This window comes from Sinocyclocheilus rhinocerous, unplaced genomic scaffold (genome assembly GCF_001515625.1).
Source record: "Sinocyclocheilus rhinocerous isolate Xijiao unplaced genomic scaffold, SAMN03320098_v1.1 scaffold241, whole genome shotgun sequence".
Taxonomy (NCBI): domain Eukaryota; kingdom Metazoa; phylum Chordata; class Actinopteri; order Cypriniformes; family Cyprinidae; genus Sinocyclocheilus; species Sinocyclocheilus rhinocerous.
Genome location: NW_015659312.1, coordinates 2,686,008 through 2,711,326, shown reverse-complemented (window position 1 = coordinate 2,711,326; position 25,319 = coordinate 2,686,008). Strand labels below are relative to the sequence as shown.

At 40.0% G+C, this 25,319-nt stretch overlaps 2 protein-coding genes across 2 annotated transcripts in view; both read left to right on the top strand.

Annotated features, from left to right (window-relative positions):
• The first annotated feature begins 287 nt into the window (after positions 1–287).
• Positions 288–24,194, top strand: megf8 (multiple EGF-like-domains 8). The gene is made up of 44 exons (XM_016532128.1): positions 288–725; positions 2,749–3,005; positions 3,589–3,752; positions 4,042–4,257; positions 4,356–4,536; positions 5,288–5,376; positions 5,470–5,683; positions 5,851–6,031; positions 6,640–6,785; positions 6,917–7,027; positions 7,842–7,993; positions 8,486–8,587; positions 8,711–8,858; positions 9,128–9,291; positions 9,895–10,095; positions 10,207–10,410; positions 10,871–11,113; positions 11,247–11,365; positions 11,491–11,622; positions 12,630–12,743; positions 12,860–12,943; positions 13,031–13,288; positions 13,418–13,602; positions 13,681–13,894; positions 14,236–14,476; positions 14,589–14,721; positions 14,854–15,107; positions 15,226–15,336; positions 15,427–15,545; positions 15,627–15,864; positions 15,947–16,118; positions 17,332–17,495; positions 17,581–17,716; positions 17,825–18,056; positions 18,157–18,283; positions 18,975–19,185; positions 19,581–19,795; positions 19,886–20,081; positions 20,853–21,021; positions 21,107–21,299; positions 21,659–21,829; positions 21,905–22,035; positions 22,298–22,430; positions 22,521–24,194. Exons 2-44 carry the CDS (start codon positions 2,816–2,818, stop codon positions 24,003–24,005), a joined length of 8,643 nt encoding a protein of 2,880 aa, XP_016387614.1. The 5' UTR covers positions 288–725; positions 2,749–2,815; the 3' UTR covers positions 24,006–24,194.
• Positions 24,195–24,399: 205 nt separating this feature from the next.
• The window catches only part of LOC107723391 (zinc finger protein 501-like), a 5,052-nt gene continuing 4,132 nt past the window's right edge, over positions 24,400–25,319 (top strand). Inside the window, exon 1 of the mRNA XM_016531972.1 lies at positions 24,400–24,406. Coding sequence (XP_016387458.1) covers positions 24,400–24,406 — 7 coding nt within the window. The remainder of the gene's footprint in view (positions 24,407–25,319) is intronic.

Here is a 25,319-nt window from a genome sequence, read left to right as displayed (position 1 = left end):
TTAAATCATTCCATAACTCGCCTTAATGTCTATACCAAGCTTGCTGGTGTTACTATTGTTTTGTGTGTGGGGGGCACAGTGTGGAAGCTGGAGGAGCTGAACACGCAGCGCCAGCTGAAGCTTGGGCTCTGATCCTCTGGGGTGGGTGGGCATGACAAAATTTATTTTTAAATTTTTCCCCCCTTCAGTACAGATCCATCACCCATGTGCGCAAGATATACAGTAGGTGGCGGTAATATTCCTAAGGAGTGAACGGCCATTGAACAAAAAGAAGAAGAAGAAGAAGAAGACAACCATCTGGAAGCACACACACACATCCCCAGTTAACAAACTCAAATGCCCTGCACGATTCAAGACGCGTCTTGGATATCAGGGAACAAACGCACAAGGCTGATGTTGTAACAGTTATTGCTTGGATTTAGCAAGACGTTGTAACAGAGAGGACGCGCACGTTATTCTTGATAACATCTAGAGATGTTTTGTAAATAAAGGCATCCTGTGAGCGGAGCTCGAGGCCTTTGATTCCAGCAGCGCACTCACACATCATCTTCCGCGGTGGTCTCGAGCTTTAAACCGCCGCTGGGCTCAGCAGCCGCAGCACAACAATAGCAGCAGCGATACTGGGGCGTTGCTTAACGCGTCTTTTTATTATTATACCTGATACAGGATGTAAGTTACGAAAACCTCTATGCTTTAGAAACATGGAGACCAAGACTCGGGAATTGGTGAGTAAATGAGTGGAGACGGTTTGCTTTTTCCGACAGTTAACGTTAGTGGGATAGACATGGCTAGTCGGTTAGCCTGTTCAGCTAAAGCCAAGGCTCAGTTCTCAGTTTTAAATGTCTCTTTGATTGATACGAGTCAGTAAATGCTGAACTGACAATGGACAGATGCACACTGCTATATGAATTATTGTAATTATGTAGTTTAACAAGGGACCACAGTCGGTTAAATATGATGACAGAACAGCTAACAGTAAAGTAAACCGTTAGCTAGGCATTGCTGTTACAGTGATGCTTGTGTCAGCTAAACCTCTGGACATACTAGTTTAAAAAGACAAATGTCCCTTTTAGCTCTTATGTTGTGTAACTTTGTGTGTGTGTGTGTGTGTGTGTGTGAAATAGTTCAAGAATTTGGGTGTTGAAAGTGATGTTTTTCTTCACAGGATTTGTGCTACTTAGCAGCGTTGGTTATATTGCAGTTTTTCAAAGACGAGTATTTTTCACAAGGGTTTTGTGTGTGTGTGTGTGTGTGTGTGTGTGTGTGTGTGTGAAATAGTTCAAGAATTTGGGTGTTGAAAGTGTTGTTTTTATTCACAGGATTTGTGCTACTTAGCAGCGTTGGTTATATTGCAGTTTTTCAAAGACGAGTATTTTTCACAAGGGTTTTTGCAACCATGCCTTTTGCATCAGATGTTGTCTTTTTGACAAGATAAGGTTAGATAAGAAAGTTTTGTCATTGTACAGGGCAACGAAATTACAGTTTGTACTCCGTGTCAGTGACAAGACAAAATATAAACATAAAACAATAACATTAATGATAGATAATACAAATTATTTATAAAAAACAATCTTATTCTGTTTAACCTTGTAAAGCCTAACATTAAATAATCTATTCATCTACTCTTGTTTTCTTTTTTTAAATGGAAATTTATTTAACCTTTAGACAAAATCCATAAAAAAAATATTTTCAAGTTTTTCATGTCTTGTATCATATTTGATACATCATGCTTTTCTGGCTCATATTGCATGATATAGTGAGAATATGGAGCTTATACTTTTTTCGAGGAGGAGAAACATCAGTTTTATTCAGAGGCTCAAACTGAGCAAAAATATGCAATTGGGTGTAGATGTTGTTATTTATATGGCCAAAAATAGAATTAAATTCTGAGACCTGTAAATCAGAGAAATTTTTTATAACATTATAGCAGACTACTTGCTTAAAATACATACAAATATAATTTGTCACTCTGTATCTCCCAATATGTCTTAGTAAGATTATATTTAAAGGCTTCATTTAGTTTTATGATCAAAACTCTGTTGTTTTAATTCTGGGGGTCAAAACATATAATGCGATGCAATACAGTGATGATTGAGAAATGTATAAATAAACATTATTAACGAAAAGCATATAGAAGGTTGTGCACAACAAGTTTTACAGCAAACTTTTGATCATGTTGATAATTTAGAGGTTTTAGAAATGAATGTATCAAGTATGATACAGTAGGCTTTTTAGAATGAGGTTCCATTTGCTTTGTCATCAAAAACTGTTTTTTTTTACAAAGCATTTGTGTTTGTCTACTGTTATTGTTGTTATTACTCTGAACTTTCTGCAACACATTTTACAGATATCCAGGTAAACAATTAGTTTTTATTAATAATGAGTTCTCACCATCTTTCTAAAACTCTCAATATTATGACAAAGTACTAAGATGAAACCTGTAGATGACAATTGATTAATTCACGTTTATATAAATATATCTAAATGTTTTAGAAAACTCATTGAAAAAAATCTAAACATTCTGTTAGTTTACCTGGATATCTGTAAAATGAGAGCATTAACTTATAAAACATTAAACTGTGCTGAATGCATGTCAGGGAGGATGACACCACAAATAAAACAAAGGCAATAACATAAATACAGTCAAACAATTTTTTTTATGTATTATAGGGTGAATGTATATGCTTTCTTTGTTTGTGTTATTTGTGGATAATTCCACAATTATTGTTTTTTTCTTTTTCTCTTTAGGTCTCCATACTGTGAGCAAGTCCAACCACCCTCCAGTAGTTTCTCCATCTTTTTCTCAATTTACCCTATGTGGGTGGAGGACAGGATGACTTCTCACATCCCGACTGTCCTGCTGCCTGTCTTGATGGTTCTGATACCTGCTACCTGGGCAGGAGACTGTAAGGGCCAAAGACAGATTTTGCGGGGTGTCCCAGCATATGTCACAGATGGACCGGGAAACTACTCTGTGAATGGGAACTGCGAGTGGCTTATCAAGGGTAGGTGTCAGAAACTACAAAAACAAAGGGCTGATGAATGAAAGACGCTTCATTAGCATATAGTAGGATTTAAATGAATGACTGTTTTGCTTGTAATTCCAAGCCGACATGAAACGAGAGTATCTTTTTTTAAAAATTAATATTATTGATCTTATTGTGAATAATTTATCCAGACATGCTTCATTTTTACAATTGACTGTAGCCATTGACTTTCTATAGTATTTTTTTCCCCCATACTATGGAAGTCAGTGGCTACTGTCAGCTGTTTGGTAAATGATGTCAGAGTTTTCATGTTTGGGTGAACTATCTCTTTAATTCTTTAGACAAATCAGTATTTGGTATTTCAGTATTTGCTGCTTTAATAACGCGAGAGCTGAATGATATCTTCTGCAGACTCATGATATTAGTAATGATGGCTTGATTAGTAATTATTACTAATACCAATATCAGTAGCTGAGTGACCGTGACCCTTCTCTCAATTTGAATATTTATTACAAATGTCTACCTCTTTAAGGTGATAATGAGACAAGCATTTGTATGTTTTTTTTCTGGTTGTAATGAGAACTCTTCTGTATTCCCTCAGCTCCCAGCAGAAACCATCGCATTGTGCTTAACTTCACGTTTATGGAGACCGAGTGCACCTATGACTATCTGTTTGTCTATGATGGTGATTCCTACCAGAGCCCCCTACTGGCAAGTTTAAGTGGCACCACTCTACCACAACCAATTGAGGCCAAGTCTGGTAAGGTAAGGCAAAAAGTATCAGTTTATACCATATGTTCAGCTCAGCCTATGAGCCTTATTTTTAAGGAATCAAAATGCACTCCCTTTCTTTAATGCTCTAAATTCAATTAAATTGTGAAGATAGGAAATTCTTAGGTTTTTCCATTTCTCTCAGCATGTGTCCGTTTTAATAAGACTATGAGTTATAAGAAACTATGTCAGAGCTCGACTAATAGACTTTTTGCTCACAGTCTGTCCCTATTTTCCCCACAGTCATTATAACTTGTTCATCTTCTGTTGTGGTATTTGCTAGATGTTGCTCCATCTCTTCAGCGACGCCAACTACAACCTGTTGGGCTTCAATGCCACCTACACGTTTTCAGTTTGCCCTGGGGACTGCGGTGGTCACGGGCGCTGTGACGTAGCTACTGCCCGCTGTCAGTGTCATCAAGGGTGGGGAGGAATGGACTGCAGTACCTCTCTCTGCTCCCAGGTCTGCACACAACATGGCCATGGTCATTGTGATAAGGTAGGCAAAAAGGGTTGCTCTTCATCATGCATAAATTAGGTACAAAAAGTTGTTTTGTTGTTTTAATGTCACTTATTGACTCCCTCTTTTGATCACAGAGGGGTGAGCATTGTATCTGCAGCCCTGGCTTTGTGGGACAGAACTGTCAGCTGGGTCTCCGGGACAACAGTGGCGCAGGGCAGTGGTGGGAGGTGAGCCCAGGTGATGTTAAAGCAGTCCCTCGCACCGCCTCTGCTGGGGTTTACCTGGCTTCCACTGGAGCAATGTACATGTTCGGAGGTAAGATAGAGGTTTTTCAGTTAACCTTTCCCATCACTGACTGATCATTAATTATTTATCATGATCTGGAATGTGAGCAGCTATTTGACATGTTTTCATGTATAAAAACCCATTTATACGGTGTGATAAAAATATTAAGCTTAATACTGTATATTATAAGGACAAAGAAATTAAAGAATTGTATTTTATATTATCAATCTATCAATCTGCTAAATAAGTTTGCTCGAATATTATCTGTAAAATATTAACATTTTGTTATTTTGTTTATACAGACACAAAACATTTTTATGTACAAACAATATACAGTTTTTCCACCTTAGAAAAGCAAAAGCAAAATGGAATAGCAATATACATTTTGTAAATGTAAAAAAAAAAACATTACTGAATTAATATCTTATTTATGGGTATTAACTTTAAAAAATACACTTTGTAAAAAGCAAATTTTCCTCTCAATTTTAGACTTATTTCGTAAGATTTTACCAGAAAAGATTTTAGATTTTTTTTTAATCATATGTTAATTTACAGAATCTTGTATAATTTTAACTGCTGTATTTTTGTGTTTGTTTGGTTTTTATTTTGTGTTTATGTTACTCTTGTATTATTCCAGCTCAGTTTTTGCCATGAAGATAGCCTTAGATGCTGACATGGCAATAACAATAAATAACTACTACTACTCCTTTCAATTTTAAAGCCTCAGCTTTAATGTACACTTGTGGAGTGATTTATTTCAACCCTTGGTCTTTATTTACAGGGTTTGATCTGAATAGAGCACTGGAGGACCTTGTTGTTTACAATTTTTCGACCAATAATTGGGAACGGAGATCATATTTATACAGTCCAGTAAGATTCTTCTTCTCTTTTTTTTGTCTTATGCATTTATAATGATATGTTTTCATTTTAATGATCCTCTAAATAATAATATCTTTGTATCAGGCTCCTCGACATTCCCACACAGCAGTAGAATGGCAAGGCAACATGGTCATCTATGGCGGTGAGCTTGCCAACCACTCATTGGCCAGTGATGTCTGGGTGTACCGTGCACAGCAAGATGACTGGCAGCAGCTAGGCCAATCAAACGCTCCAGGGGCACCAAGGCTGGCAAATCATGCAGCAGCAATAGTAGACAACTATCTGTATGTTTTTGGGGGTGAGTAAATTGTATTATTTTTTTAGTGGAGGATATAAAAAGACCAACTTGACCATTATTGTCATTTTGTTAAAAACACATGCAAAGATCATCAGCATCTTCATCTCTTCTTTCCTTTCCTGGCCTCTGTCCCCTAAAATGAATAATTGATTGACCTGTCTTTTCAGGAAGGACAGAGGAGGACATGTTCTCCTCATCACTGTACCGGTTCCGGTTGTGGGATGGAGTGTGGGAAGCAGTTCAGCCTACAGGCGGAAAACCACCTGCTACTGCAGGGCACAGCATGGTCTACCATGCCCCTTCCAAAACACTGCTGGTATACGGAGGACACAGACCTACCACAGCTAGGTATTGTACACTTGTGTGTTGTGTAAGCTGAATATATAGTAAATAGTCGCTACGTGTTTGTTTATATCACTGTAAAATGTAAACCGTTATATCCCAGCTCTTTATAAAAAGTTTGATAAATGAGAATGTCCACATTAATTTGAATTTTTATTGCACTTTTATTTGTATACATACAGTATACTCATGTAGAGCTCTATGTATATACTATATAGCATATCTCAACTGCTTGATTGCTTGTATCATCGCAAAACTGTATTATAGCCCAGCTCTAATCTGCTAAATACGACTGTAAGGCAGGAAGATATTATAAACATTAACATCATGATTTTCTGTAAAACTGCTTTGAAAAACAGTGTGTATTGTGAAAAGCACTATACAGATAAATTTGACTTGACTGACAGCTGGAAATGCTGTTTAAAATTACATTGAATGGTCTTAAAACATATGCAGAAGTTAAGTTGGAAATGTGTTCCTGTAGTGTAGTTTATAAGGAAAAATCACATGAATAAATTTAAGATTGTAATCTGCTACTTGGAATCTGACAGTGTTCATTGGTCTGGCTTTTTTTTTTTTTTTGACGTTTACATTTTTTATCCTGTCTCAACCAGGTTCAGTGTGCGTGTGAATTCAACTGATGCTTTCCATGTTGAGAAACGGTTTTGGACATCCTTCCGTTCACGTTTTCCTGCCAGTGGCCCAAGGGAGAGAGCATTCCACTCTGCCACCATCATCGGCAACTACATGGTGGTGTACGGTAAGTAGCAATCGCATTGACATAATAGCAGAACAACAGCCAACCTCATTGTGTCTGCAGTTTCATTGAGTGAATTTAATGTGAAAACTTCTATAGCGATATTAATTAATGGAGATCTGTTTTTCTGTTAGGAGGGAATGTTCATATCCACTACATGGAAGAGAAGTGCTATGATGAGGAGATCTTTTTCTATCATCTTGGTTGCCATCAGTGGGTGTCTGTTGGAGAGAACCTCAGTCAGCGTAAGTGTATATTTAATGGTCAGAGACAGAGTGAATCTGTTTGATGTGTTTAGAGAGGAGATGAAGTTTAATGATGTATGCAATTGATGACCCATGATTCCCAGAGGATTTGTTGCACGAGTAACAGGAGAGCCTGTAAGAACTCATGTTCAAGATGCTTCAGTCTGACTGGGGCTTATGACCTACTCTTGAGAGGTCATTTGTTGTGTAAATTCCCTTGTGTCTGATGCAGATTTGCTGGCATGCAGCTTTTAAACAGATGAATTGATGAGAAGTAAAACTGCCCTCAGAAAATGTATTTATTTATTTTTGTAAATGTTGTAAAAAGCTGACATAGGTTTGGTACCTCTCATAGTGCCTGTCAGGATTTTTGGCATTACGTTTGGTTTGCAAGACATTTTTCTCAAAGTTGGTATTATTCTATAATGATGCTTCAGTTCAGCCCTCTAGAATATTGTGCATTTCACTGAGGGATTCTTCTAACTCTTCTAACTGTACTACAGCATTTTATTGTTTCTGTGCTTTTTCAATCAGTTATTTACATCATTACCAGGATCTACAGGAATGTTCCAAGTTTAGCTCAATTTTTTCGACCTACCTTTCTTAAAAAAAAATTCAGGGTTGAAATGAGGCAATTACAGTGGAAGTGAATGACGTCAGTTAAAATATACAGTGCTTCAAAAGTGTAGCCACAAGACATAAATATTATATATGTACATGTAAAGTTACAGTAGCCCTCAGTAGTGGATGTGGAGCTTTTTAAATTATTTGTGCATATTATTTGTTCTCTGAAATTTTTTCTGTGCTCTTATAGGAGGTGGGTCAGTGAGGGGCCGATATTCCCATGTTGCTGCTGTCATGGAGGGACGAGTGCTGCTAGTTGCTGGCGGTTACTGTGGGGTTGCCCGTGGTGACCTTGTGGCGTATAAAGTACCGCTGTTTGTAAGCAGTGACCCAGGAGACAGGGTAATAACTTTAGATAATGCTTTTTCCACACAAGTTTTTTTGTTTTGTTTTTGAAACAAGTCTCTTATGCTCACCAAGGATGTATTTATTTCATCAAAAATACAAACAGTAATATTGTGAGATATTATTACAGTTTAAAATAACTGTTTTCTATTTTAAAATGTAATTTAGTCTTGTCACGGAAAAGCTAAATTTTCAGCAGCCATTACTCCAGTCTTCAGTATTACATGTTTCTTCAGAAATCATTCTAATATGCTGATTTGGTGCTCAAACTTTTATCATCAATGTTGAAAACTGCTTAATATTTTTGTGGAAACCATTATGCATTTTTTTCAGGATTCTTTGATGAATAGAAAGTTCTAAAGAACAGCATTTATTTGAAACAGGAATCTTTTGTAACATTATGGTTTTACTGTCACTTTTAATCAATCGTCCTTTCTGAATAAAAGTATTAAAAATCATACTGTGTATGTGTGTGTGTTTTTCTAACAGGACACAGTATGCGCTGAAGCTCCAGATGAAAGCTTGTGCCTCAAGAATCCAGAGTGCAGTTGGTGTGAGGGTCGCTGCCGGGAGTACCAGCCCACCAACCCGGTAAATCTTCCCCAGTCTCCTTCATTTGCATTTTGCTCGCTCTTGATCACTAATGCCTCTCTGATGCTAGCTCTCTTTTTCACTTGTGTCCCTCCGTCCATCATCTGATTTGTGTGTGTACAGTGTGGCAGCACGGGATGTCTGGGCCTGGCTCGTTTTTTGTCGGACTGCCAGTCGTGTCTGGTGTTCAGTGGGGTGCCAAACTCTCTGCCACGAGTTTCTGGGGTATTCGGCTGGTGTGTGCAGAATGAGTCCTGCTTGCCTGTTTCAGGTAAAGAGAGAGGAGAGAGCAGACTGTAACATGATAGTTAAAACGACTTAGATATGTGACCACACACTGCTCAGTAATTCTTTATTTCTAGACACTTTTACAGTCGGTGAAATAACGTGTTACTGAGTGCCTTGTGTTTGTAGATGACTTTTAGCAGTCATGCTGTGTTAATATCTCTGCTATGTGCCCTTTAATGTCAAGTGACCTGAGTGTGTGTGTAATCCTTTGGCATATCATGAGTAAATATTGTGCACTTTGACCCCTGGCAGAGCGCAGTGCATGCCGCGTGGACCAGATCTCTGGGGCGTACGGCTGGTGGGGGGAGCGCACGCGTTTCCTCACCTCCCTCCCCTCCTGTCGCACCGAGAACTATGTCCCGGGACTGCACCTGCTCACCTTCCAGCATCCACGCAATCAGTCACAGCCTGACAAGGTACGACAAGTTCAATCCTGAGCTCTCATGACCTTCTATTCTGCAGACACTTCCTCTCTTCTGTGTACCTGCTCTAGGCATCATTCATTTTACTCCATAAATAAAATTTGTTTCTGTATGTTTACACCCTCTTCTTGTGACTTCACTTACAATAATCAGTATTATTTTAGTATCATCGAGACGCTATTGTAGTTTGTATTAAAATTTTGAATTAGTTCTTGTTTTTATATTTTGTTTTCATTATAATTTTATCTGAAGGTTTAGTAGTATTGTTGTTTTTGTCATTTTTATTAGTTTCTACTATGTGTATATAGTTTTTATTAATTGATTTCAGTTTTAGATATTTTAGTACATCAAGTTAGTTAGCTGAAATAAAGTTTTTTCCAGATAAATCAAATTTTATGTCAAGTAACAAAAGTTTATTTTATGGTTTTAGTTTAAAACTACTATAATAACCCTGGTAATACGTTTTCAATCTTTAATTTCTACATCCAGATTTTGTTTTACTTCTGTAAAATATTTGTTACTGTAAACCCTTCCTCTGAGCACCCCACCCTGCCTCTGCTCTCTTTCTCTCTTACACTCATGCACTCTTCTTCATAGGTATCTATCCTGCGCAGTACCTCCATCATCCTCAATCCCTCTACAGAGATGGATGTGACACTGCAGTTTCGGGGTTTCATTCATCCCTTATGGGGCGCCACTCCTGCAGCGCCACCTCAGGAAACTGTTGCCATGTGGGCTCGAATTCAGAAGCTCCACTTTACTGCTCAGATGGCTTCTGGACCCAACTCCCTTCAACTGGTATGCGATATCAAAAAATCAGGTTTCCTGTTTTAGACAAGAAAGTCATGGTGTGAAGTGTCTTGAGGCATGTAACTTGCTAAGTCTCTTCTAAACCTTTCTTCCATGCAGACGGATGTGCTGGGAAGGTGGTCCGCTCAGGAGGAGAAGGAGATCCGTATGCTATCTCGGCCGGATGGTTCCCGTCTGTTCCAGAATCTTACACGAGGAAACTGGTACCTGATCCAGGCGGAGGGCTACCTTAATAACTCCGCATCAGGACAGACTAGTGAGATGGCTCTTACCTGGAACCGCACAGCTTTACCTGGCGGCAGCGTAAGTATTTATTACCTAACAAAGCAACTTAAAAGGAGACTCTTATTCATATTGTGCCTTTATTCATTAGGCATGATTTGTTTTGTATTTTTATAAAATTTTATGGCTCCAACTAGGGAAATTTCATAATTCTCATAATTAAGTGATTTCAGAAAAACCTTTGAAACAGTTTGAAAGCAGCAGAACTGTAGTAATCGTTGTTTAATTAAGTCATTTAATTTTATATTTTTATTAAAAATATTTTATGAAAATAAAAAAATTATTATATATAAAAAAATATATATATAATGAATTATACAAAAGATAAAAATTATACAATGAGCAAAGTGATTGCAACCTGACTAATTATTTTATTGTTGATGTTAGCCTTAGTTCCAGCTCTATAAACTTTCTAAGTGCGCTATAATATTTAGGTATTATCATATAATGCTGTTCATTGCTCTTTTTCATTGTTTTCTAGGAGATTTCTTTCCTGTTCCTGGAACCCTTCCGCTCCAATTCGTGTTCAGAGTACCGCTCATGTTCGGCCTGTCTGTCTGATCAGTCGTGTGGCTGGTGTACCACCATGAACCTGTGTTTTCTGCGCTCTGACATCAATCAGCAGCCCTGCATAGACTCGCAGGGAGAAGAGCGCCACCTACTGCTCAACCCTCAGCATTGCACACTGTGTGAGGAGTATAGAGACTGTGCCGCTTGCACTCAGGTACTGCATCCACATCAACATGTCTGAAAGACTGCCATGAGTGTTTTGATCCAGAGCAGCATGCAGTCTGTTTACCAACTTTCATGTTCTGTGAGGCTGCAGTGGAGTTTCTCTCATGTCTGAATGTTTGTAGGACCCCTACTGTGAGTGGCAGATCAACTCCAGCAAGAAGGGAGATTATCTGTGCAGTCGCCGTGGGAGATTGGAGGGGTCTATCCGGGAACCAGGAGGGTGTCCTAAAGTTTGCAACCAGTGAGTTTGAAGTGATAAATTTGCCTATGAATTATTTGGTGTATGTAATATTTGATAGGCTGAAAGACTTCAAAAAGATATCAACTTTGGTTCTTTTTTCATTTACCATCCTCTTTCTCTAACAGGAGGTTGACGTGTGGAGAATGTTTGTCTAACTCCAGTCAGTGTGCATGGTGTGAATCAGCTCAGTCCTGTTTCTACTTTGCTGCGTACCTCACAAAGTTTCCCTATGGAGAGTGCAGGGACTGGTATGACAGGTAGGTTAGTGCAGCTTTTGCTAGGATTTTAGGTCGTTTGTCTGATAAAAGCTAATGAAATCCACTATGTAGTTCACATACACTAGACACTTATAGTGTTTAATAATTAAAACTGGATACACTGCTCAACTGAAGAATAAAATATAAAGAAAAGCTGAATTGTCTGGTGTAAGGCCATGATTTGGCCAAAAAAGCATACTTTTTTCCTATTGCATTTGCAGTTTGAACATCTCACTTTTAACATCTCATATTTGCTTCTGCTTAGATGTCCAGGAAAACAAAACAAAACAAAACAAAAAGACTAGATAGTTTACCCAAAAATAAAAATTATTTACTCAGTCTCGTGTAATTCCAAACCTGTATGACATTCTTTCTTCTATGGAACATAAAAAAGATATTCTGAAGAATGTTGGTAACCAAACCCTTTAGCTTCCCATTAACTTAATTGTATTATTTTTTTTTGTTCATTTAATGGAAGTAAATGGGAACTGAAACGATTTGGTTACCAACATATCATCTTTCAAGTTCCACAGAAGAAAGCAAGTCAAACCGGTTAGGAACGACATGAGGGGGAGTAAATGATGACAGAATTTTACGGGATTCCTTTGTGTGGTTTAAACTGTAAATGACTGGCTGAATAATTGAAAATAATTTAAGTCGGGCTGAGAGACCTCTTTAAAAAATTTAAACCATCACAAAATGAACAAACAATGGACATGAACTTTAGTGTCATTGTTTTACATTTACAATGTTGTTCTTTTGGAACCCAGTCAATATGAATATAATTATAATAATTATTTATTATTAATATTATTATTGTTATTATAACACCAATTGTCAGAATTAATTGTCTGTAATTTATTTATAATAATAAATTACAGTATAATAGTAATAATAATTTTCTTTCTTAATTGCTTTTCCTTCATTAGTGCTTTCTGTATTATACTGCATAGCTTGTCATTGCTTTTGAAAATTAGAATTTTTCCTCTCTGATCTTCTCTCTCCAGTGTTCACTCTGTCCCTCAGTGTAAGCAGTGCGCTGCTCTTGCAACCTGTTCAGAGTGTCTGCAGACGTTTCAGTGTGGCTGGTGTGGAGACTACAACAACCCCACTATCGGCAGGTAGGATAGGAACGTGTCTGTGAATACACCAAACAACCATCAACTTCGGTGAAAACGACTTCTGATCACAATGTTTTCATTATTATATTACTTCCTGCCCCTCTGGTTTTTCACAGGTGTTTGAGAGGTGACTGGGGTGGAATGGATGACCCCTTGGCTGTTAACTGCAGCATGGCTGTAGCTGAAGTGAAAGCCAGCAGGTAAGATTGAAACATTTTATACCTAGTGGCTAAATGAATGTGTCATTTGATAATTATTTGATTTACATCTCTTCCTTCGTCCATCAGCCCTGAGCCTCAAACTTTATCGCCCCCTCGGTTGATGGAGCTTGAGATGGAGATGGAGTTGGAGCTGGAGCTTCTGGAAGGGATGGAAGGAGACGGAGACGCCGTTTGGTCCTACCCATCCTGTCCGGATGTGGAGGAGTGTCGCTTGGGCTTGCATACCTGCCATCCCTCTGCTACCTGCGTCAACACCCCAACCTCCTACGAGTGTCACTGTGAGAGGGGCTTCCAAGGAGATGGAGTTCACCACTGCAACCAGACGTGAGATTTTCTGTTACACTAATTGCAGGGGTGGATGTGTTTCTTTAGAACCTCCAGAAGTTATTACAGCTCAGGAATAATCATAGTACATCCTTGTAACCTATAATAATGTTCATGCTCTCTCTTAAGATGTTATAACGAGTGCCGCCAGGGCCGGTGCAGCGGGAGTCCTCGGTTTGAGTGCGAGTGCTCTTTGGGTTGGACCTCTGATCCAGCCACTCTGGTGCTGAGCGGAGTAGAGTGTGATGTGGATTGTGGATGTAACTTTCACAGCACTTGTATTACGGCTCCAGGGATCTGTGACCAGTGCCAGGGTAAAGATCTTACCTGTGTGTTTTCCCTTATTTCTCCATCTTTTTAGCACTAAGCTATATTTTTCTTTCCCTTCTCAGACTGGACAACAGGGCCGCACTGCGAGCACTGCAAGCCTGGTAGTTTTGGCTCTGCTTTGGCAGGGGGTGAAGGCTGCATTCCCTGTCAGTGTAATGGCCATGGTGATGCTCTACAAGGATTCTGCCATAACCAGACCGCCCAGTGCTACTGTACCCACCACACCCAAGGCCCACACTGTGAGTCTTGCCTGCCCGGATACTATGGAGACCCCAGGTAAGTCTGAGAATGAGCTCTGTTTATTTGGTGAGGGAGGTATCTACAAATTTGAGGGCAGATGAAAATATGATGTAAACGAGGGGTTTTCATTAGGGATCTGCTGATTATTGTTTGATCTCAAAGTTAAAGGGAAAGTTCACCCAAAAATGAAAATTGTCATCATTTGCGCTTCCTCATGTTGCACCAAACCTATCTGACTTTCTTTCTTCTGTGGAACACAAAAGAAGATATTTTGAAGAATGTTGGTAACCAAATAGTTGCCGGTCCCCATTGATTTGGGATTTTAGGCCTAATCTTTTATACAATATGTAACATTGAAATTCACATTTCTCTCCCAGGAACAATGGCACCTGTTTCAGGCAGTGTCAAGGTCGCTCTGTTCTGCTTTCCTCTTCCTCTTCTGTACCCCTTTCCCTCTCCTCCTCTCTGGGGTGGCATGGAGCAGTCGGTGGCCATGGTGGGCTCTCTCATTGCCTGTGGGTCCTCTCTGTGTCCCAGGATTTGGCACCATGCATGCCAGGGCAGTCATGCCCACCCGTGGCCCTGACCTGGCACCCAGATTCACATACACAGTGCACAGTGAGTAGATTATTCCACATCATTAATCTGTTAGTTACTGTCAGAATAGCATATACAATTTAGTTACCAGCAATATTGTGACCAGAAATGTTTGCATTTCTTTATCCAACAGAACTCATATGTTTATGTATTTGATGGCTTGCCACGATTCCTCAGCAACGGTGTTGTGCACTCTGACCACAACCTTATTGGAGCATTTTGCGGCACAACGAGAATGGAGCCAGTTACTGTTGAGGCTACATCAGGTACTTGACAAAACTAAGGACTGAATAATTTTGTTTTTCATCACACACGAAGCAAAGTTAGCTATGACTTTCAACGTGCCAACATAGTTTTATATACTGTCATTATAAATTATGTGATTTCTTCTCCTCTAGGGGTGGTATCTGTGTATTTTGAGGCAAATGTTACCTCAGGACGTGCTCAGGGTTTTAATGCCTCATTCTGGGTGAAGCGATGTGGAAATGGAAGTTCTGGAGAGGGTACAGCCATCTCACTCGAGTGCCAGGCAGGAGCTCAGTGCGTAAATGGGCTCTGTGAATGTCCCCATGGTTTTGGTGGTCCACAATGTGACCGTCCTGTCTGCCCAGGGAATTGTGGAGCAGAGGAAGGCAGAGGCATTTGCAACATGGTGTGTGACATTCTTATTGCAGCCAGTTAAATTGTTTAAGAGCATAAGAAGCAAACTAAAATGCATTTTAGGTATGTCCCACAGTTCTCATCTTACATGTTTGTATATATGTTTACAGACCCTTGGCCTGTGTGTGTGTATAGAAGGCTGGGCTGGATCAGACTGTTCTTCTATCTCAGACTCGGACAGCTTGGTTTGGGAAACACTGCTTGACACTCAGCTGTCTGTGGTTAGATTAACTTTTTCCTTTAAGACTATAGAAAAAAAAGTCTCTGTTCTTGCAAAATCTCTCAGTTTTCGGTTTCATTTCCTCCCACAGAATAAGGCACACAGGTTCCTCCAGAGGATGGGTCACTCTCTGGTGTCTGGGCCACAGGGCACTCTTTGGATGTATGGAGGCCTCTCACTCTCAGAGGGCATCCTGGGAAATGTTTACAGGTATATTCTTGCACATTTTACTTGAAGTAAATGTTTTGTTACACAAATTTTTATAAGAAATATTTATATATATTGGTCTAGGTATTCCGTGGCCGATCGTCGCTGGACTCAAATGTTGACCAGTTCAGTAGAGGATAATTCAATGCCCCTGTCCCGATACCATCATGCTTCTGCTCTGGTGTATAATCATGACCCATTTTCTGGCTCCCAAGCAGCCACTCACAGTTTAATGTTTGTGGTTGGTGGGGTCACAAAGAAAGGTGTTGCAAATGACACATGGTGTCTGAACCTCAGCAGTCTGGTGTGGAAGCAGTATAAGGTACTACGTGTTGAATATCCTCACAGTGCTCTTGTGCTCCTCTTCAACTGTGTTAAGAGTGTTAACTGACAACTGTGTTTAGAGCTCAGTGCTTCCCCCTGTGGCTGGACACACTCTAACTGTGCGAAGAGGCTCATCTGTGCTGCTGATTGGAGGTTACTCACCAGAGAATGGCTTTAATCATCATTTGCTGGAGTTTAGTCCTCAGTCTGGGAACTGGACTATAGCTCCACACACTGGAACACCCCCTACAGGTAGAGATGGAACACTGCACTTTTTCTGTACTTAGCGCAGTTGGGAAATTTCTGTTCTGTTCTGACTAGCACAGTTGGGAAATTTTGTCTGACAATTGATTGTCTTAGAAAAAATTGCACTTAACTATTTAATTGCCTTTTTTGTTCACTTAATGTTTAAGCTAAATTCCTGTACACATCAAGAAGAAATAATTTATTGAAATTATTTACAATAAAACAGGTTTTCTTTAGGCTTTATGAACAAATGTATAGTACCACATTGTAGTATACACTACAGTTAATTAACACTTTTATTTAGCAAGGATGTATTAAATTAATCAAGTGACAGTAGAGACATTTAATGTTACTAAAGATTTCTGTCAAATAAATAATTCCTATTCATCAAAGAATCCTAAAAAATAAAACAAAATCACAATCTCTGTTGTCAACATTAATAAAACAAAGTTTTTTGAGCAGCAAATCAGCATATTAGAATGATTTCTGAAGGATTATGTGACACTGAAGACTGGAGTAATGGTTGCTGAAAATTCTGCTTGGACAATTGTAATGATATTTCACAATTGTTATTGTTTTTCACAGTATTTTTGATCAACTTAATGCAACCTCTGCGAACATAAGAGACTTCTTCCAAAAACACACACACAAAAAAAATCTTACTGACCTCAAACTTTTGAATGATAGTGTAGCTAGTAAGATTTTAAAATCTTTACAAATGTTTAAAATTTCTCTAATGGGTTAACTTAAGAGATAACATAAGAACAGTTTCTTTCCTCAGGCAATCCAGCTCATGAACAGTTAACTTGGCAATAAAACGTGTAATACACAACACTATTTATACACTTATTTATTTAACACACCATACTTCTTATTTACATTTCCTTGCATTTGTACATAATATACCTGTACACACAAATGCCATCTATTATCTATTTTGTATATTGTGTATTTTTTTTGTAATATTTGTGGTATATTATTATTTTTATTTCCTATTTACTTATTTTATGCTATTCTATTTTTATTATATGTGTCTTGTCACTGTCATTCTGTCACCAAAACAAATTCCTCGTATGTGTAAACATACCTGGCAATAAATCTCTTTCTGATTCTGAATACTATTCAATGGTATATTTCTATCCTGAATTCTTCACTTTCTTCACTGATAATAGGCAAATGTAACACTCCTGATTCAGTTCTTTTTCTTTTACCTTTTCAGGTCTTTATGGCCACTCAGCAGTTTATCATGAACAGACTGATGCTGTGTACGTGTTTGGTGGTTACCGTTTCCACGTTGAAGCTGTAGAACCTTCAGGAGAACTTTACAGTCTTTATTACCCCAATCTTACTTGGTCTTTACTGGTGCCCTCTCAGGGAAACAAGGTAACTGTAAAAACAAATGGTGGTCAAAATGATGAATATACAAGCAATTTGGCAGGTAGATGACACTAATCATCTCTTTCTCCAGCCTCTCTCTCGTTTCTTCCATGCGGCGGCTTTAGTGAAGGACACCATGGTAATTGTTGGAGGCAGGACAGGGGAAGAGGATTACAGCAACACAGTTTCTCTCTATCAGATCAGCTGTAACACATGGATACAGCCAGGTAACAGTTACACATATCTGGATACAGTATATTAATTATGCACTTGGTAACACTAGTCTGTGCTTACTGACAGAATGGTGTGGGCCTTTTCTTGTACCATTTCTCTAGTGTCCTCGGTGGGTGAACCTGTAAACCGTTCAGTTTCCTTGGCTATGACTGGGTGGGGTGGTCGCCTGTTCCTGTCTGGAGGTTTTAACGGAGTGACGCTGGGGCGACTTTTGACTCTTTCCTTGCCCAGTGACCCCTGCATCCTGCTGCCCACCCCCGAGGCCTGTAACAGCAGCACTGGTAGCTGTGTGTGGTGCAGAGGTACCTGTGCTTCATCAGACACTGCAGAAAGGTACTACAGGAACTAGTATAATCTTTATTCACAGTAGGCTACTATGGGTACCAGAAAGTTTTTTTCTAAATGACAATATCTCTTCTTCTCTTTTTAACAGATTGGGTTGTGCGATTGGACAGTCTACCTGTTCTCCTACTCCTCGTTCCCCTGATCAGTGCCGCCGACTCAAGACCTGCAGCGAATGTCTGGCCCGCCATCCTAAAACATTTTCCAGCCCTATGCAGGTACGATAATCACATCACAATCCAAAGTACTCTATTTGTGCAGTATTTTAAGACAGAGCTAATATGCTGAGTAAATGCACTACATAGCCAAACAGAATCTAATAAACAGATTTGACTAGGCTTTTTATGTCTAGTGAAAACAAATCATATTGTGTACAGGATTGTTCAAAAGTCTGTGGTCCGTAAGATATTTCTGAAATTTTTGTTAAAGTCTTTTATGCTCACCAAGGCTGCATTTATTTGATCAGAAAATACAGCAAAAACAGGAATATAGTGAAGTGTTATAACAGTTTAAATAACTATTTTCTATTTTAATGTATTTTAAAATAATTTTTTTATTTCTGTGATGGCAAACATGTAATGTCAGCAGCCATTACTCCAGTTTTCAGTGCAACATGATTTTTACTGTGATTTTTGATTACTTTTAAAAGTATCGGTATCGGGCGAGTACTGGAAAAAGTGGTATCGGTGCATCCCTACTTTTAATGTGTGCTTGTTGAAAAATAAATAAATAAATAATTTCTTTAAAAAAAAAAAATCTTTAAAAAAGTTGACCCCAAACTTTTGAACAGTAGTGCACATATTGCCAAACTTTCTAAGATCAATAAGATCAGTAGGAAAGGTTTAAAACTTCTTAGTTAAAGCCGATCTTGTAATTAAAAAATGACCTGAAATTCTCTCCGTCTTTCAGCCTGCTCTGCAGTGTAAGTGGTGCACAAACTGTCCTGAGGGAGCATGTATCAGCAGCTCAGTAAGTTGCACATCGGAGCATGACTGCAGGATAAACCAGAGAGAGATCTTCCTCTCTAGTAACTGCACTGAGACCAGCTGTGAGGCTTCTGACTGCCCCAAATGCACAGCTTCTGGGAAATGCATGTGGACACGCCAGTTCAAACGCACAGGTGAGAGTGTCCACACAATGTGCATGATTCTGCGGAGCCCCTAAGGGGACATGCTGAAGGAAAAAATATGAGATGGGAGGAAAAATTATATTTCAAAGCTTTTGTATTTGTTCTCAACTTTAGCATTCTCTTGCAAAAGTATTACGCTCCCTGAGAAACTTTGTGTTCGCTTGAAAAAATGTTGAAATATAGGTTTTCCTCCCACCTCATATCATTTCCATCACCATTTTTGCATTCTCTTGCAGAAATGTTGCCTTCCCCAAAGAAACAAATCCTAGAGCCAATGCAGAGTTTCTTGGAGAACACAAAAGTTTTGCCAATTTAAACATCTCTTTATATGAAGGCCAGCAAAAACAGCTTGTGTTAATGTTTTGACTCTTGGTTTAAACGTCAAGGTGAGACCAGGCGTATCCTGAGTGTGAACCCAACTTACGACTGGACGTGTTTCAGCTATGCCTTGCTTAACGTGTCTCCCATGCAAGTGGAGTCCTCTCCACCAATGCCTTGCCCTGAACCCTGCCATGAAATCAAAACCTGCAGCCAGTGTTTAAGCTCCCGTGGCTCTGATGGAGGTTGGCAGCGCTGTGTATGGAGCATGGCACTGCAGCAGGTAACATTTTCATAACGTTTGTTCCAACTTGAAAACTTTCTAAAAGAAGTCCGACCAGTAACCTTGTCACCTGTCCTCTTTTTTCTCCAGTGTATGAGCCCCTCCTTTGTTCCATTGCGCTGTGAGGCGGGTCAGTGTGGCCGTTTGCTTGCGGATGAAGATTCCTGCTTTCCCCAGTGTTTCCAGCTCTCTCAGTGCTCCCTGTGCATTTCCAGGCCACAGTGTGGCTGGTGTGCTGTCCGTGGTGGAAATGGGGCAGGACACTGTATTCAGGGAGGACTGAATGGTACATGTCTTTATATCTTTCTGCAGATTAAGCTAGTGAATCATGTAAAAATGTTCATGATTAAGTAATGAATAGTGGAACTTTTTAGAAGGCTAATTGTTGGATGGTTTCATTTGGGTACAATCAGTTATTCATTATTGCAGAAATGACAGGGACAGAGACTGCAGAGTGAAATGAGAGACAAATTAGTACTAGTGTGTTGCTATTAACACAAAATATACAATATACAAAATTATTTGAGTGCACATTGCCATGATTGTCCAATAAGAATCAAGCATCTTGGATAGATTTATAGAATGCAACAGTACACAACCCCATTGCGAACGACAATCCAATTAAAAACAGTACATTTTACGTTTATTGCAAAATCCCATATATTTAAATAATATTTTATGTAATTGTAAAGTTTATATAATATTTCTAATTTCTTGCAGAATCGTGGCTAATGTATTTATTTATTTATTTTTACCAAGAACTCTGCTTCAACAAGCATGAGTCATCGATTAACAACCTTGTAGCTCATAGTAGGTCTGTTTTTACCAGTTTGCAAGTTATTGTTCAGAAATCAATTGAATGGGAATTGATTGAAAAGTTGCAAAAAAAATGAATGGGATTTTTTACTTCCAGAACACGACTTTTGTACTCTATTATTTTGATCCAACATACAGATAAGACAACTTCTGAGCTGTTAGGCCCCACACATTTCACACACATTTATCTTTTATGTTTTTTTTAATGGGATTAAAACGTAACTGTCTTTCTACTCTGCAGGTGTGAGTGTAGCTTTGTGCCCACAGTGGAACAGTAGCTGGTCCTTCCTGCACTGCCCAGAGGAGGACGAGTGTGCCAATGGACACCACCACTGTAACGTCACTCAGGACTGCCATGATCTGCCTGAAGGCTACCACTGCACCTGCAGACAGGGCTACGTACTCAGCAGGTATATTTAACAGCTTTCATTCTCAAACAATATCACTGACCTCCCCAAGGCTAAGTAGTTTTTCTCCTCTCGCTCTCTTTTTCAGTGTGACGGGTCAGTGTGAGCCAGTGTGCGCTCAAGGCTGTGTTAATGGGACCTGTGTGTCCCCAGGAGTCTGTCAGTGTCACTTTGGGTTTGTTGGAGAGAACTGCTCCTCACAGTGCCGCTGTAATAAACACAGTAACTGTAAAAGCATCTCTCAGCTGGACACCTGTCTAGAGTGCAAGAATAACACAAAGGTACTGAGACATTCCAGTCTTCAGTGTCTCATGATCTGTCAGAAATCATTCTAATATGCAATTTGGTGCTCAAGCAACATTTCTTATTATTATCACAGTTGAAAAGTGGTGCTGCTAATATTTTTTGGAAACCGTGATAATTTTTAAGGATTCTTTGATGAAAAGAGTTCTAACAGCATTAATTTGAAAAAGAGATCTTTTGTAACATTATAAAAGTCTTTACTGTAATCAATTTAATGATTTAATGTGTCCTTGCAGAAAAGTATTTTCTTCAAAAGAAGACAGGCATGACGGGAGTAATACCATGTTTGTGTTATTATAAAACTATAGGTCACCTCTATCTCTTCCTTATTTTTTAGGGTCAGCACTGTGAAAAGTGTAAGCCCTTGTTTGTGGGCTCAGCTGTGGGAGGTGGGATGTGTCGCCCCTGTCGTGAATTCTGCAGAGGAAACAGTGACATATGTCTGTACAAAGAGGAGCATCGGAGGGCAATGGAAAATCCAAAAGACTATCCTCTGGACCGTGAGAGTGTAAGCAATTTTTTGGAAATGGTCTTTTCTTTGTTGCAGGGCCTGAGTCATTCATTGTATACTTTTGCTTCTCAGATCGAACAATGGGCTACAGAGGGCCCTACTGAGGACAATGCTATGTGTGTGAGCTGTCAGAACAACAGTGTGGGGGATAAGTGCGAGAGCTGCCTCAGTGGCTACTTCCTGCTGCAAGGGAAGTGTGAGAAGTGAGTGCATCAGAAAAGTAGCATTGACTATAATTGTGCTCTGATATTTCATTAGATGTTTGTCATACTTTTATTGTTCTGAGGTAGTATGCTATATTTTATTTAACCTGACTGCCAAAAGTTAGCACGTATTTACAGAGAATTGGAAAAAATAGCAGTTGGCTTTACAAGTAAGTTAGAGATAAGAAAATGTCCCCAGGTGTAGAAAGATCCAGTTAAACTGACATCAGTCTTTCCATTCTTTCCTGTTGCTTGTTTGTAGATGTCAGTGTAATGGCCATGCAGACACCTGTAATGAACATGATGGCACTAGCTGTCCCTGCCAGAACAACACTGAAACTTCATCCTGTCTGAGCAGCCCACAGAATGACCGTAAAGAGTGTTACAGACAACAGGTAATGGCCAGTTCGATACAACCAATGACATTTTACTCTGTTTCACAAATAAGACCTTGTATGAAATAATCCCAATTGTGCTTCTTGCAGTGTGCAAAGTGCAAAGATTCATTCAATGGCAATCCAGTTAATGGGCGGCAATGCTATCGGCAGTTCAATGTGGACAATGAATGCTGCTTCGACCCCACATCACAGGTCAACTGCTTCCATGAGCCTAACATCCGCAATCTGCTCAGGGGCCGCACAGTGTTCTTTTCGGCCCAGCCCAAGTTTACTAACGTGGATATCCGCGTCACCATCGACGTTACGTTTGGAGAGGTTGAGGTCTATGTGTCCAACTCACATGACACCTTCATTGTGGAGGTAGACCGCCAGACCGGTGTGCATACCATCAAGATCGAGGACGAGACCACCTCTGCGACCACTTCGCGGGGAGAAAAGGAGGTTCCTCTCGCCCCACCGTCACCCATGAAGGTGTTTGCGAACTCCTCATCAGCATTACTTGGCACGCTACTGTCCACAAAGTCGCATGGGACAGAACGTGAGATACGGGAAGAACGAACTGAAGGTCTCATAACCTACATCACCGTATGGAAGCCACAGACGGTGTTGATTGTACGCGGCGTACGGGACCGTGTGGTCATCACCTTTCCGCACGAAGTGCACTCTCTCAAGTCCAGCCGCTTCTATATTGCCCTGCATAGTGTGGGCACGGATACCCATAACGGAGAGTCCCAAGGCCTCCTCTTTCTACGACAGGACCAGGCCCACATTGACCTCTTTGTCTTTTTCTCCGTCTTCTTCTCCTGCTTCTTCCTCTTCCTGTCCATCTGTGTGCTGCTCTGGAAAGTCAAGCAGTTCTTAGACTTCCGCCGTGAGCAGCGACGCCACATTCAAGAGATGACCAAGATGGCCTCTCGCCCATTCGCTAAGCTCACCGTCTACCTAGAGCCTGAGGAGCCGCAGCTGGTTTACTTACCCTCGGCCGGAGGGGGCAGCACCGTGTCCCTGGCCCACGTCCGGACAGGCAAGCTTGGTGGCATGGTGATGGGTCAGAGGGGACGACCCGGGGCTCTGTCCTACAAACATGACCCCGGCACAGGCACTGTCACTCACCACCACCACCACCACCATCTCGCTCTGAGCGGAGGCAACAACGGGCAGCACCTTCCCCTGCACTACCTGAATGCTCACCACTACGCACCGAGCTCTACGGCCAACCCGACCTCGCATCACCACCACCATCATCCGTCCTCACACGGCAGCTACCAGCATTTCTGCCGCTCCGACCCCTTCCTATCCCAGCTCATGGGATTTTCATACTCCTCCTTCAAAGTTGGGCCAATCACTCTGGAGCCCACAGACGACGGGATGGCAGGGGTGGCCACTGTGCTCATACAGCTGCCAGGAGGCATCCTTGCTCCCAACCGGGCTTGCTTGGGTTCGGCGCTCGTCACTTTACGGCAGAATTTGCAGGAGTACTGTGGACACGGAGGAGCAGGAACACATCCCGGCGCCGGGGGTGGCCGAAAAGGCTTGATGGGCCATCAGCATCTAACCACCATGGCTATGTGAAGAGAACATATGGAATTGAGTAGGAAAAAGTGACTGAAAAGGAAAAAACAATCAAGAGAGTTTTAATGAGAGAGAACAGGAAGGAAAAAGGAAGTTGCAGAGATGTTAAAGGGGATAGTCCACTGAAAAAATTAAAATTGTGATCATTTACACACCCTCATGTCGTTCCAAACATGTATGACTTTCTTCTGCGCAACACACAAGACGATTTTTTTGAAGAACTGTTTTTGTCCATGCAATGAAAGTCTGTGGGGTCCAAAACCAAACAACATTGGACCCCACAGACTTTTTAACCAAACAATTTTGGACCCCATTGACTTTCATTGTATGGACGAAAAAGCACAGAAACATTTTTCAAAATATTTTATTTTGCATTACGCTGGTTTTGAACAATATGAAGGGTGAGTAAATGATGACAATTTTCATTTTGGTTTGCTCTGTTGAGGGTTTCAAAAGGGATGTATTTATTACAGGAGACGAAAAAGGTAAATCATATGAAACAGAGAAATTGTACATATACTGTAATTAATTATTAGATGTTGTTTACTTGTTTATCACTCCTAAAAATCTCCATATTGACTTAAGGCAGCAACCTTTATGCAATGCACTACTAGTATCTCCATGCTTTGTTGCTGTAACCTTTTGTCCCATATACACTACTGAAATCAGCTGGACAAGCTGACGACTTCAGCATGACATATCGACCAGTGAAAAAGTTGTCTTTGCAGCTGAACCAATGTGCTTTATATCCTTGTGTGACAATCTGAACTGCCATCCAAACCAAGAGACGGTGCAACATGTCCACTTGAATGTGCAAATCTTTGATTGTCTGCAAAAAACGGGCACAGATGTTGTAAAAAATGTAGTTGTAATGCTTTTGTTACTGGTATTTTGTCATGGCTGTGATTGGTCGATGCTTCCTGTAATATAGCAGATTTGAATATAGTCTAGTCAATAGGTCTGTTTCATGGTGAGCCATTGGCTTATTTTTATACATATTCATTCAGACTGAAGATGCATTTCAGACTGTCAATCGACAGCTTATGGTCACACGTCCTTTTTGTTTGCATTAATGACATGCCTTTACTAACTTTGCCTTGACCAGACATTAATATAACTGTGTGACAGAATCCTCACTCTTTTTGTATTCAATTTAGGATTGAATTTGAGTTTAGGCCATTAATATTTAGTGCTGCAGTTGTGTGTATATATACATATATGAAGGAATAAGCTTATTATTAATAAGGGCCCAGAAACCTAATTTTTTTCACATTGTGTAGTAAATGAAGGATACTACTTTTTTTTTTTTTTTTT